General features: G+C 50.6%; 1 protein-coding gene across 3 annotated transcripts in view; it reads left to right on the top strand.

The window, feature by feature from the left end:
* The window catches only part of SCUBE3 (signal peptide, CUB domain, EGF-like 3), a 44271-nt gene that overhangs the window by 21537 nt on the left and 10476 nt on the right, over nucleotides 1–12258 (top strand). The window contains exons 3-12 of one of the 3 annotated variants that reach the window (XM_006882057.1): nucleotides 2448–2582; nucleotides 3495–3620; nucleotides 3798–3914; nucleotides 5788–5835; nucleotides 8130–8246; nucleotides 9919–10041; nucleotides 10789–10905; nucleotides 11204–11329; nucleotides 11757–11873; nucleotides 12019–12123. In XM_006882057.1, coding sequence (XP_006882119.1) covers nucleotides 2501–2582; nucleotides 3495–3620; nucleotides 3798–3914; nucleotides 5788–5835; nucleotides 8130–8246; nucleotides 9919–10041; nucleotides 10789–10905; nucleotides 11204–11329; nucleotides 11757–11873; nucleotides 12019–12123 — 1078 coding nt within the window. In that variant the 5' untranslated portion in view covers nucleotides 2448–2500. The remainder of the gene's footprint in view (nucleotides 1–2447; nucleotides 2583–3494; nucleotides 3621–3797; nucleotides 3915–5787; nucleotides 5836–8129; nucleotides 8247–9918; nucleotides 10042–10788; nucleotides 10906–11203; nucleotides 11330–11756; nucleotides 11874–12018; nucleotides 12124–12258) is intronic. The other 2 variants (XM_006882056.1, XM_006882055.1) reach the window with 2 other exon arrangements.

Here is a 12258-nt window from a genome sequence, read left to right as displayed (position 1 = left end):
TTTCAAGGTGAAATGGGATGAAAAAGCATTCCCACAAAAAGGAGCGAGGTGAAGCCCCTTTGAGAATGGCAATCTTGCTACTGGATGGAAAACATCAAAGAAGCTGCTAGAAAGTGTTTCCAAGAGTTGAGAATACATGTGTACCTCAGGTGGGTGAAGCATACTTTGGCTCCAGATAAATCCTGACTCTTGCTTATAGCTTTGAGGTTTCAGGAAAATCAGCTTATCTCTGGGAGTCCCAGTTAACCCTAAGGTTAGAGGTTCAAGACTACCAGAAGTATAGCTTTGAAGAAAGCCCTAAGAGACTATTTCCAAAAACTCAGTAATTGAAAACCCTATAGAGTACAGTTCTGTTCTGGCACACATGACCATCCTGAGCTAGAATCCACACAACTGGTTTATTATGTGCTCTTTTAAGCTCTTAAAGGGATCACTATGAGAGAACATGGGGAAAGGCCCCTGTATAGCCCTTAGCAGCTAGCACATGTTCAGTAAATGACAGCAGTGTTGATGATGGCCTTCTCCGGGCTTCTGCCCCGAAGACTCTGATCCTTCCAGCCTGGTCCTCCCCCAGCTTTCCCTGCACTCTCCAGTCTTTCTCTCTCCTCACTTCTGAGGCCTCAGACTGGATCCCCTTCATCTAAAGAACTAGATCAGAAAAAGGAGAATCTCTAAGCAGATGAAATCAATTTTCATTTTTGTCAATTTGGAAAATGACAGGGACCAAGCTACACTCTTCTCTAATCAGCACAACTGAAACCTACACCAGAAAACAGTTCTTATTTGAACCCAGGAATTCTTTCCCCAACATTCTGTTGCCAAAACAAAAATATGAGACTAGAAGTATAGAAGACAGGAAGCCCACCCAGAAAGCAGACTGGACAGAATACACCCACTCATCTAACCAAAGAGATCCATTTTCTGAGGTCCCAAGGGCTCAAGAGAGCCATCGTACTAGAGAGCTGCCTTTAAACCCAGTCATACCCCATCACTCCACCAGCTATATAGGCTTCCACTCCCAACCCAGGCCTCCAAACCATGATCCCTCTGTAGGACCTTTCCCCAGCTCTGACCACCTCTCCTGTCACCCTCACTAGTGGGAATGGCCTTGTTCTTCACCTGCCTGGTCACTCTTGAGGCCCTCTTTTGGGATTCCTTTGGGAAGAAAAGCTGCAACATTTGGACCAGAGCAGTGAGTTGTCCACAAGACTGAGAACATGAGTTATATTTTACTGTCTTTTTACCTTTGAGGCATTGATTCTCACCAAATTTTGATCCCTAAATGTGTTTGGGGAGAGCCACAACAGAAGGGTAAGAGAATACGTAGTTGGAGAAAAGGTCAAGGGGAGGAAATGTCAGAGCCTTGAGGTTGAGCCCTGTGCAGTTCAGGTTCAAAGTCTCAACCTGAACCTTGGCTTCTGGAGGAACACTGAGAATGCTGACATGCCCTGCCTCAGTTTCCTCACTGAGAAGTGGAGGAAAGGGCTTGGCTGGAGTAATGAAGCCACAGGATTGGAACAGAAGAGACCAAGCCAAAGGATGGAATTTAGGTTAGGGCAAGCACAAAGAGATGTGCGTGGAAGAAGCCAGAGGTGTAGCAAGAGATAGGACAGAGGTAGGAATGTTTTCCAACAGGTACACCATGCAAACGAAGACCTCTAGCTCTTCCATTTGGAGGCCAATATCCCCCAGTGCTTCTGGGGACAGCAGCAAGCAGAGAGATAAGAGTCAAGGCAATGCAGCAAGAGCCCCAGGATGGCCGGAGGTCTGGGGTGTGGGGGTGAGAGCTTACTGCTCCCCATCCCCCATCTAGGGTGTGGTCTGGCAGCTCTCCCCCTATCCCTCTCCAACAAGCTGCCAGACTTTGTTTTGTTAAACCAAAATAGGAGAAAGACTAGGAAATATGGCAGTAAGCCCAGGCATAAGAGGAGAGGAGAGAGGACCAGGCCAGTGGCCTGTCCATAGATGTGGTCCCTGCTGCTCAAGGAGTCAAGGCTCTGGCTTCCCTTCCCTACCTCAGCACCATGGCCATCATGGCCATGGCTCTCAGCACACAGAGCCATTTCCCAGCCCCCTGAGTTGCTCATGGCAACCAGCCTTGTTACCTTTCCCTGATGATGCCTCCATTCTCTTCACTGCTGTGTCCCTGGTCTTCTTCTAGACCCAGTTTCAGCAGGTGAGGGGAAAGGAGGCAAGTTATCACTTAGACAAGCCAGGCTCACATGTCCTCTCCCCACTTCCTAGCTCCCCTCTCTGCCCTGTCTGGGGCCCTCTCTAGGCTCAGTAGAACTTGAGCTGATGAGGGTGTGAGAACTGTTTGGGTTGACTTGACTGGCCTAGTGGTGGGCTGTGAAGAGGTTTGGATTCTGACTTCTCTCAGCCCTTGATGCTGACATCCCCGGCCACCCTGGCACTTGGTGCCCATCCCCTAACCACCTCTCCCACAGATGTGGACGAATGTGCGGAAGGCAACGGTGGCTGCCAGCAGAGCTGTGTCAACATGATGGGCAGCTACGAGTGCCACTGCCGGGAAGGCTTCTTCCTCAGTGACAACCAGCACACCTGCATCCAGCGGCCAGAAGGTCAGACCCTGCCCTGCCCATGTCTCTCTGCCAGTTTTCCTGGAATCTTTTCCTCCTTGCCATCAGGCTCACCTTCTGTTGGGTCACTTGTCCTTCAACCCAGTAAGACTGAGGGCTCCCTGAACACTTTGTATTAGGATAAAATTAGGGGAAGTTCATTTGGGATTGAGGTTAGTATAGAGTATCCTCTGTCCAGGCCTGGGGCATCTTACAGCCCTAAGTGGATGACTTAAGTTTAAGATCCTGCTTATCTGAGAGGGTTCCATCATGTCCTTATCTCTGGAGTTGGGTTAGGGGATCAGGTAGGAATGTGGGGTACATGCTGTCTGTTTCTCCTGTCCCACTAGGCGGTGTCTCCCCTGAGGCAGCGGTTATATCTAATCATCTCTGTCATCAGCATCTAACCTAGTCTAGTGCCTTCAGGTGGTGGCAATGAAATAAATGTCCAAGAAAAGCCCACACTACTTTCTGTTTGTACTGGTCACTCCCCTCTGGCTGATTTGATTACTTTATCATCTTCTGTATTTGACTGTGAGCTCTCTGAGGGAAGAGACCATGTCTTATATTTTTATAAGTCCTTCCTAATTTCACCCTAATTTCATACAGCACTGTGCTGGACAACTAGTTAGATATGTAGGTATTTTGTTGTTGTTGTTGTTGTTGTTATTTGAAGGATAGGGTGATCATGTTTCTCTGGGAATGGATATCAATACCTAGTAATTCATCATTTAGAATGTCTGCTGTGTGAGCAAACAGGAAGCCTGTGAGGGGAGTCAGGCTCCTCCCCACATGGCATCCCCACTGGGTTTCTCTCACCATTTCCTGGGTCCCCAGCTGCCCTTCTGAGTCCCTCTTCCTCAAGGTATCCCCACCTAGGCACTGAACTTTCACGCCTTTCCTCTTCCCTTTTAGAAGGAATGAACTGCATGAACAAGAACCATGGCTGTGCCCACATTTGCCGGGAGACACCCAAGGGGGGGATTGCCTGTGAATGCCGCCCCGGCTTTGAGCTCACCAAGAATCAACGGGACTGTAAATGTGAGATGACAAGGATGGAGGTGGGGAAGGAGGGCTAGACAGAGGAGGAAGGTGGGGCCTCTGCAGCAGGAGGAAAGGGTGGGGGGGGACTGGTGACTAGCACAGAGGGTTTGCAGTCCTGGAGAGCAGTGGTACCTGAGAAGAAGAGGCCAACAGGCTCCTACCCTTTGTGCATAGTGACGTGCAACTATGGTAATGGTGGCTGTCAACACACCTGCGATGACACGGAGCAGGGTCCCCGGTGCGGTTGCCACGTCAAGTTTGTGCTTCATACGGACGGGAAGACATGCATCGGTGGGTGAGGCCAGGCAGGTCTACCTGCGCTGGGGGTTGTGGGAAGGGTCCTTGGGCACCAGAGTTGGGACACATGGGGCCCAGGTGCTGGGCATGGAGTGATGGTGAAGGGGCTGAAGACACAGACAGTGCCAGTTTAGTGCGGACAACTCTGTGAGGGAATGCAGGACGCAGCTGGCTCCCTCCTATTGCCCAAACCATTGGCTTCACTCTCCTCTCATCCCAGGAGCTGTTGCCAAGCCAAGAATAATTAGCAGAGGTGCCGATATAGCCCAAGGCTATGGTTGAGAAAGGGGAGGAGAGTTGGGGAGGTGGGGCTGATTCTGCCAGACGTGAGGGCTAGTGTACTAGTGTGGTCAGGCAGGAAGCTGCCACAGCCTTCTGCCACCACTGGGGGTGAAGTGAGTGCTTTTCTTCAGGGACCACTAGTCCTGACTGGACAGATGGGCTTTCCTTGTTCCAGATACCTTTTCCTCTTTATCCTTTTCTCTCTTCATCCCCTCTGAGTCCTCTCTCTGCTCTCCCACCCTCTCCCTCCATTGCTTTTTCTTCACTCCAGACTGCAGTGGCATGCCCTCTGCGCCACCTGTGGCCTCGCTTTCTCACATACCCCAACCTTCCATCATCCTTACCCTGGTCTGGGACCCTTTTCAAATGTGGGCCTCTTTTCCTGCATTTCTAGACCTTTTCTCCCTTATCTTCAGCTACTACAGATTAATTATTCAAGTTGCATTTCTTTTGTGGGATCCTGGAGTGCTGAGAAAGATGGTATCCCTTTTGGAGGCATGGGAAGTAAAATGGGAGAGTCTGAAGGTGTGCTTGGTCTCTGGGTTCAGGTGTATGGGCCCAGCTGTTTATCGGGGAACCTACACACTGCCTGAGATGGAGAGGTGTGGAAACAGTAGTACTGTGTGAAATAATAATATGTCAGGGACACAGCCCCTGTGCTTTTCCCCATAGTCACAAGTACAGAGGAACAGGCTATGCCCGGGGGGCCTGCTCCAGGAATTTGCACAACCTGTTCAAAAGTCCTCCTTCGTTTTAAACTCTTTCCTGCTACATGTTTCCTTCTGAGATAATTCTTCAGAGACCCTAGAACATTTTTAGGTTTCCATATGTCTTTTCCCAGCTAGTTTATTTTCAGCTTCTTAAACTTTTTTTCCTCATAAGCCTAGTATTCCTGCTTTCTAGATACTTCTAACCACCCCTGGACACACTCACACACATCTCTATCCAAAAGAAACTGCATGCAGTTCACAAAGAAAGCTTGCATGGGTGGAACAAAACAGAGTGGGGCCTGTGGATATGACGCCTAGTCCTTCCCTGGCTTCATTCTGCTCCAGTAGCCCAGGTCATGGCTGCTTCTGAAGACACCCCTAATTAAGCTTGAACTTCCCTTTCCATTCTACCACCTGGGTCACACTCGAGGCAAAGAACAAATGAGGCTCTTCTAAGAGCCACAGCTGTTTTCTTTCCTAGGTCCTCTCACTCTTCTATAATAGAACTTATTTGACATTCTTGATCTTTTTGTTTGGTCAGGCCTAGCAGGAAAGGCCATCAGGGCATTCATGTGTGGGACTCTGAAGCATGAGGTTGTATTCCAGTTTTGCCATTGCCATGCTGTGATACTAGGCCCACGGTTCCCCCCTCTCTGAGACTCAGTTTACCCTGTATCATTGGTGGAAGTCAGGTTCTCTAAGGCGTTAGGCAGGATAAGACTTGGGTTTGAGGCTGCTGTAGGGGTCCCAGGGCTCACTGGGGCCAGAGGTTTGGGCCTAGAGGGTGGAGAAGGGGGTGGGGAGGGGGCTGGGGCCCCTTGGGCCACAGTGGCTCCTGCCCAGCATCTAAACAGCTTTTTTACAATGTCAAACAGGGGAAAGGCGGCTAGAGCAGCACGTCCCCCCTCAGGCCGTTTCTAATGGTAAATATGTCTGCTCTCACCGCTTGCTCTCACTGGCTTGCTAGGGGAAGGGCTAACCTGCTGGGGCTCCCACTAACTGCATGCCCATTGGCCCCACCTGACTGGGCCCCAGCTGGCCAGCAGGGCTCCCAAGGCAGCCCAGACATTGGGCCCATTGAGTGACAGGAAGCCTGAGTCTTCAAGTGCTGGCCCATAGCCATCATGTTGGTTTTGTCTTTCCTCTGTCACTGTCTCTCCTTCCTTTTTTCCTCCCTTTTCCCACCTTCTAACACCCCACCTCCTCCCCAGCCACTTGCCCCTCTCTGCCTGTCTGCACAGTCAGAGGCCCAGCCAGCTTCTTCATGCCCCTACTACCTAGGAGGGGGTGGGATGGGGTTAGATACCATCCCCTCCTGGGATCTTGTTCTTGGGTTCCTGTCTACCTTAGTTCACATTCCTTGCATTACTCACCATAATGGCTAAGAGCATGACCTTTGGGCTCAGCCAGACCTGAGTTTGAATTCTGACTCTGCCACCTTCTAACTATGACTTCAGGCAAGCTGCTTTTCTCTCTGGTCCTCAGTTTATGCTTCTGTAAAATAAGGAGAATAACAATCCTCACTTAGAAGATTGCTCTGACGATTGAGATAATGCATGTAGAGCATCTTATAACACCTGGCACCAAGGAAGCACAGAGTAACTGGTGGTTGTTACCATGGCAGCCTGGAGAGCAAAGAGTGGTGGGCTTGCCAGCCTCACCCTGGAGAAGGCTGCCCTGAGGGCTGGCCAGCTCTGTCCAACTTTGTGGTCCAACTATGGGAAAGACAGCATGCCACCACTGCTGGTCTCTATCCTGCCCCCTCAGAAGCTCCCCAGAGTTAGGACAGGATCTTGATCGCCCTTGCCTTTGCCAAGGATTTGGAGGGCTCTTCTTACACTAAGAGCACACATAGGGGTGAGGGCTCAGTTGGTTCTTTGCCAGGTTCTTCCCATGTAGAAATGACAGAGGAGATAGCACTGTGGCTCCTCCCAAACTTGGGCGTTTAAGAGACAGAGCATGATCCTGGCTCACAGGCAGAGTTGGGGTTCTTGAGGAGCCCTGGCCCTGATGCTGTGTCTTCAATGACAAGGGTTAAGCCTGAGTTTAGGAGCCAGAGATTTCAGAAGACACCAGTACTCCCCAGTGCTTTTCTCTTCCAGCTCCTCTGATTCTGAGAACTGTTTTCCTGCCTTTCCCTACTGAGCCCTCTGGATTTTGTCTTCTCTTTGAAAGGAGAACTCAGGCTTCCCTAGAGAGCAGTCAGCACTCCCCACAGTCCTCCTCTCTGGGCTGTGCACTGTTGTGAGCTGAGGTTTTCCCTTGAACTCATCTCTCTCTTTGGCTGTACTTTGAATTTGTTGGGGTTTTTTTTCCTGCTTTGAATTCAGAAATCAGGGAGAGTGACTACCCACACACCCTCACCCTGACCTCTCAGTCAAGAGGGGAGCAGCAGACGGGGACTTAACTGAAACAAGGATTTTCATTTTATCTAGCTTTAAGGCTCTGTAATTCTTCCACCTACATTCTTAAGACCATCCTCCTCTTCTGGACTCTGCTCCCTTTTGCCCCAGACAATACCTTGCTGGTAAGAAAGTAAGACAACAACAAAACAGCCAGCTTATCTCTATCTGAAAAAAAGGGGGTGTGGGGGTGAAGTTTGAGAGATGTTGAAGGTAGACATGAAGGGGCCAGAAAACGACTGAGTGTGCCCATTGCCCCTGTTGAACAGCCAGACTTTCAACTGGGATCATCTTTAAAACAGCTAGGCTGGAAAATGGGAGAGTTGGGCTGGTGGCCATTCTTGAGCTGTCAGGCATCGCCAGCCTCACTCTTCCCAACCCACCTATAGTGAGATGGTCTGTGATCACCCACCATGATCCCCCACCCCCCCTGAAGAGGTAGTAGATGGAGAGACAAGTAAACTCCTCTTGGCCCCTTCTTGTGCCCTGGCAGCCAGAAGCACCCTTGCTTAGCTCCATCCCTCCCTGCTCTCTTCCCCTCCACCTCCTCCGCCCTCAGCGCATTCCTGCCTGACAGCTCTGGCTTGTACCTGCCTCACTGCTGTCCACCTTGTTTCAATCAAGTAGGGGGCAGGGAAGCGAACTGCTTGGCTGCACTTGTGAGGGGATGGGGGTTGGGAACCTCCACTTAATGCTCCTAGGCACAGGGAGGAAGCTGAGGCCTGCTTTTAGGCCTCTGTGGTCTCCACTGTCCTCCAGGTTCAAACCTCTCCAAGCCAATAACCCTCTTACCTACCCCTGCCCCCTTTAAACAGAAACCTGTGCTGTCAACAATGGGGGCTGCGACAGTAAGTGCCACGATGCGGCTACTGGTGTCCACTGCAGCTGCCCTGTGGGCTTCATGCTGCAGCCAGACAGGAAGACCTGCAAAGGTAAGGGCTTTGCCAGGACAGGAGTGCACAGACTAGTCCTGGTCTGTGCAACAGGATGAGCACCCACTTGGAGATAGAGTGCCTATTATAGACCATCCCTCTTTACCCACTGGAGGCTATCTTAACTACAAAGAGTAGAGGAGGGGCTATCTTCTCCACATTTCCCATATCCTTTCAAGGAGCACAGAAGACCAGCCAATTCATTGGTGACCCCTGTCTTACCCACTTTTCCTTGCCCTCATTCTTATCCTCTAAGGTATACCTAACTCTCTTGGTTAATGAATCTGCCATTCACATTTGTCGCTGGGTCTGGAAGGATATTTGAGCCCTGGTTTTGTGTGTGCATGAGGTCACAGGTACACTCCATAACCTTCTTAACCCACATTCCTCAGTCCTTCCCAGTAGAGAATATGATCTCTCTCCTTAGAAAGGCTGTAATGTCCAGAGGGAGACCAGGGATAGAGTTAGTAACATTGCCACTGGAGTCTGGCTACCTGCATTCACATCCAGCTCTACTTAGTAGTTCTGTGACCTTTGACAGGTTTGTTAGATGCTCTGTGCCTCAGTTTCCTCGAGGTAACAGTGCCTAACTCTTAGGTTTGTTGTGGGGAATTAAGTGAGTTTTCATATGTAAAGTGCTTTCAGTTTGTTGCTAGTGTCTTAGTAAACACTTTGTATTGTTATTTTGATATACACATTGTCCATTCCTCCTCTAAATTAGCCAGATCTGATGGATAAAGGAGAGGAAAAAGAAAGGGTAGCCATATAGAAAATAATGACTTCTCAGGTCTGTGTCTCCTGGTCACAGGAGTGGGTACTGAGGGAGGACCGGGCTCCTTCTTTGTGTCTTTTGGCTCACCCGCTTGGAGCAGGGGGAGGGCTGGGGCAGCAGGTCAGCCAGCCAGCAGAGAGGTTTCCTGCTGGGAAGGACTGTTGACAGGTATGCTAAGAGTGAAGTAGAAGGCTGCCCTCCCTGCCCCCTTCCCCAAGTAGGGGTGAGTAGCCTGGGTCCTGTCTGCCACCAGCTTGGGGAACTTGACCTCAGGAAGGAAGCAGCTCACCCGGCCCCCCTTTCCTTGCTAGTGCTGAAAGCTGCCTGAGGCCTGAGTCTCTCCAGACCTCTCCCAGTCCAGCCCCCTGCCGGCCCCTATCCTCCCCCATTAAGTACCCAGCCTCACTGGCTCTCCTGGAGGTCCTCCCTGCCTGGCTTCTCTCCCAGCTCCTCCTCTCTGAAGGGCTGCCCCTTTCAAGTGAATCCCCTCTGATTCCCACTTCTGCTTGGCCCCCCTCATGGCTTCTCTGACAGGGCTGGGGAGGAGGCAAAGAAAAGATGAATCTTACCCACCAGTCTTTTTTGAGTAACTGCCACCTGAATAGTCATCAACAGAATAGCCCTGCATGTCCAAGGCTCACCTGCTCCCTCATCCAGCAATTCCCTGATGGATTGACTTTGGTCCCCCTCTGCCCCCTTCTAAGAGGATGCAGCGCCAGAAAATTACTAATGGCCACTGATCTCTTGAACAGACAGGATGGCGATAAGAGTAGAGAAGCAAGCCCAGGGCTCCCCTGGTCTGCTGTGTCTCTGTGAGTGTAGGAGAAATCTCGTCTCCTGTTTTGTTCCCAAATTTAGTGCCTTTTATTCTCTCTTTACTTGTGTCTTGGCTTCCCCCAGACATAGATGAGTGCCGCCTGAACAACGGAGGCTGTGACCACATTTGCCGCAACACAGTGGGCAGCTTCGAATGCAGCTGCAAGAAAGGCTATAAGCTTCTCATCAATGAGAGAAACTGTCAGGGTGAGCAGACTTAGACCCAAGGAGATAGCCTGGGGAGAGGCACTTGGCTTGGGAAAGCCAGAGGACTGGAGTCTAAGAGACTCCATGAACACTGTAGAGAGGTCCCATAGAGAGTGTTTAGGTAATGCCTTGCTAAAGATTAGGTCGCCAGCTCCTGCCAAGAAGGAAAAGATGGATTCAATGGAGAGTAGCCCACATCACTGCAGACAGTGGCTCTGGTCCAGTGGCATGACCTCTCTCAGCTCCTGATTCTAACGTTTCCAGGTGGAGGAGCACGCAGGGGTGGGAAGGCATCTGCCAGCTGTTCTGCAGGAGAAGAATGGGTAGTTTCCTCTGCCATTAACTGCCTATGAAAACCCGCCAGTGGGTCAGCTATGAGTCAGCTATGGGTCGGTTCTGACTTGATGGTACATAACAACAAGGCTGGGTTATAGGAACCAACTGCCTTTGAGTTGGTTCTGTCTGACAGCAACCCTTCATCAGGTTTCTGAGGCTGTCAGACACAATGGGAAGAGACTGCCCACCTTTCTCCCCTAGACCTGCTGGTGGATTTGAACTGTGAGAGATGAGTGACTTTAGGATTAGCAGTACAGCTCACTATGAACTGTGGTAAAGCAGAGCTCCATGGGCCATGAGTAGGGACTCTACATTCAAAGTAGAAAGCTTAGGTTTTTCACTTGGACTCTCACAGGTGAAGGTCAGATGCCTAAAGATGGTTTCAGCTTTAATTCATGTTTCCTTTTCCAGACATAGATGAGTGTTCCTTTGATAGAACCTGTGACCACATATGTGTCAACACGCCAGGAAGCTTCCAGTGCCTCTGCCGTCGTGGCTACCTTCTCTATGGACTCACACACTGTGGGGGTAAGCCAGCTAGCTAACACCCTCCCACCCCTCCTCCTGCCCCCTGGCCCCATCATGGTGAAATGGAAGGATGTTAGGCTGCTCCCTTACTCCCATTTTCTGCTCTCAGGAGAAGTGGAAGGCTTTTAAAAGCAGGTCAGTTACTCTTTTGACAGAAGCAGAAAGAGTCTTAGATTTGAGCTCTTCTCTGGGGTCAGTTTTTATCTCAGGATGCCCAGAATTCTAGCCAAGGGTCCCAACTCATTCCCATTCTCTAGCTCCTACCCCTACCCTACCATTGCCTGTCTGTGTCTGCCAGATGTGGACGAATGCAGCATCAACCGAGGAGGCTGCCGCTTTGGCTGCATCAACACACCAGGAAGCTACCAGTGTACCTGCCCAGCAGGCCAGGGCCGGCTGCACTGGAACGGCAAGGACTGCACAGGTGGGCAGCACCCTCTACTGGTCACATCTGGCACTGCAGTTTCAGAGGGACGTTGGGGTTATGGAAAGCTTGGACCAGTAATCTGGAGGTTTGAAGTGGACATGGGGTGGAGGTGATAGCTAGTTGAGTTAGAGACATGAATTCTGGTAGTCCCTTTGTCACTCTGTACAGGTAGAATAACTCCTTGGGAAGCATATTACCCAACTGAATTACCAAACTCCTCATTGCCAAGTCTGTTGACTCAGCAATGCTATAGAACAGAGCAGAACTAGAAATCCCACAGAGTGTCCATGACTAAGTCTTTATGGAAACAGACTGCCACATCTGTCTCTTGTGGAGCAGCTGGTGGGTTCAAGTAACAGACAGTCCAGTTAGCAGCTGAATGCTTAACCACTTTGCCACCAGGGCTCCTTTTTCCCCTTCCTAGAACCTGTTAAGTGTCAGGGAAATCCTGGGGCCTCAAAAGCCATGCTCAGCTGCAACCGCTCTGGCAAGAAGGACTCTTGTGCCCTGAGCTGCCCCTCCCGGGCGCGTTTCTCACCAGGTATGTGAAGAAGGGTATTGAGGCTGGGGGGGTTGGGGTGGGGAAGAGGGCTGGCTGTTCAGAGAGTTCCTCTGCTCCCCTTGGATTATCCAACCAGTGAGGGTCCCAGAGTGGTCAGAGTGTGACGACAAGTCCCTTCTCTCAGAGTCTGAGAATGGCTTCACTGTGAGCTGTGGCACTCCCAGCCCCAAGACTGCCCCAGCCCGAGCCAGCCACACTGGAAACAGCACAAACAGCAACCACTGCCATGGTGAGCACTGGCCCACGGGCCTTCTGACCCTGCACCTTTATAGTCACCCTTTATTTCACTTTTTTTTTAAATAGCATTTCTCTTTCTTCCCCCCCCCCTTTTTTTTAATTGAGATTTTAATGAAAGTTTATAGAG

Source organism: Elephantulus edwardii, unplaced genomic scaffold (assembly GCF_000299155.1).
Source record: "Elephantulus edwardii isolate Elephantulus edwardi_28Jun2011 unplaced genomic scaffold, EleEdw1.0 scaffold00017, whole genome shotgun sequence".
NCBI classification, from domain to species: domain Eukaryota; kingdom Metazoa; phylum Chordata; class Mammalia; order Macroscelidea; family Macroscelididae; genus Elephantulus; species Elephantulus edwardii.
Note: the sequence above shows the minus strand (reverse complement) of the source record. Positions and strands in the feature narration are given on the sequence as shown.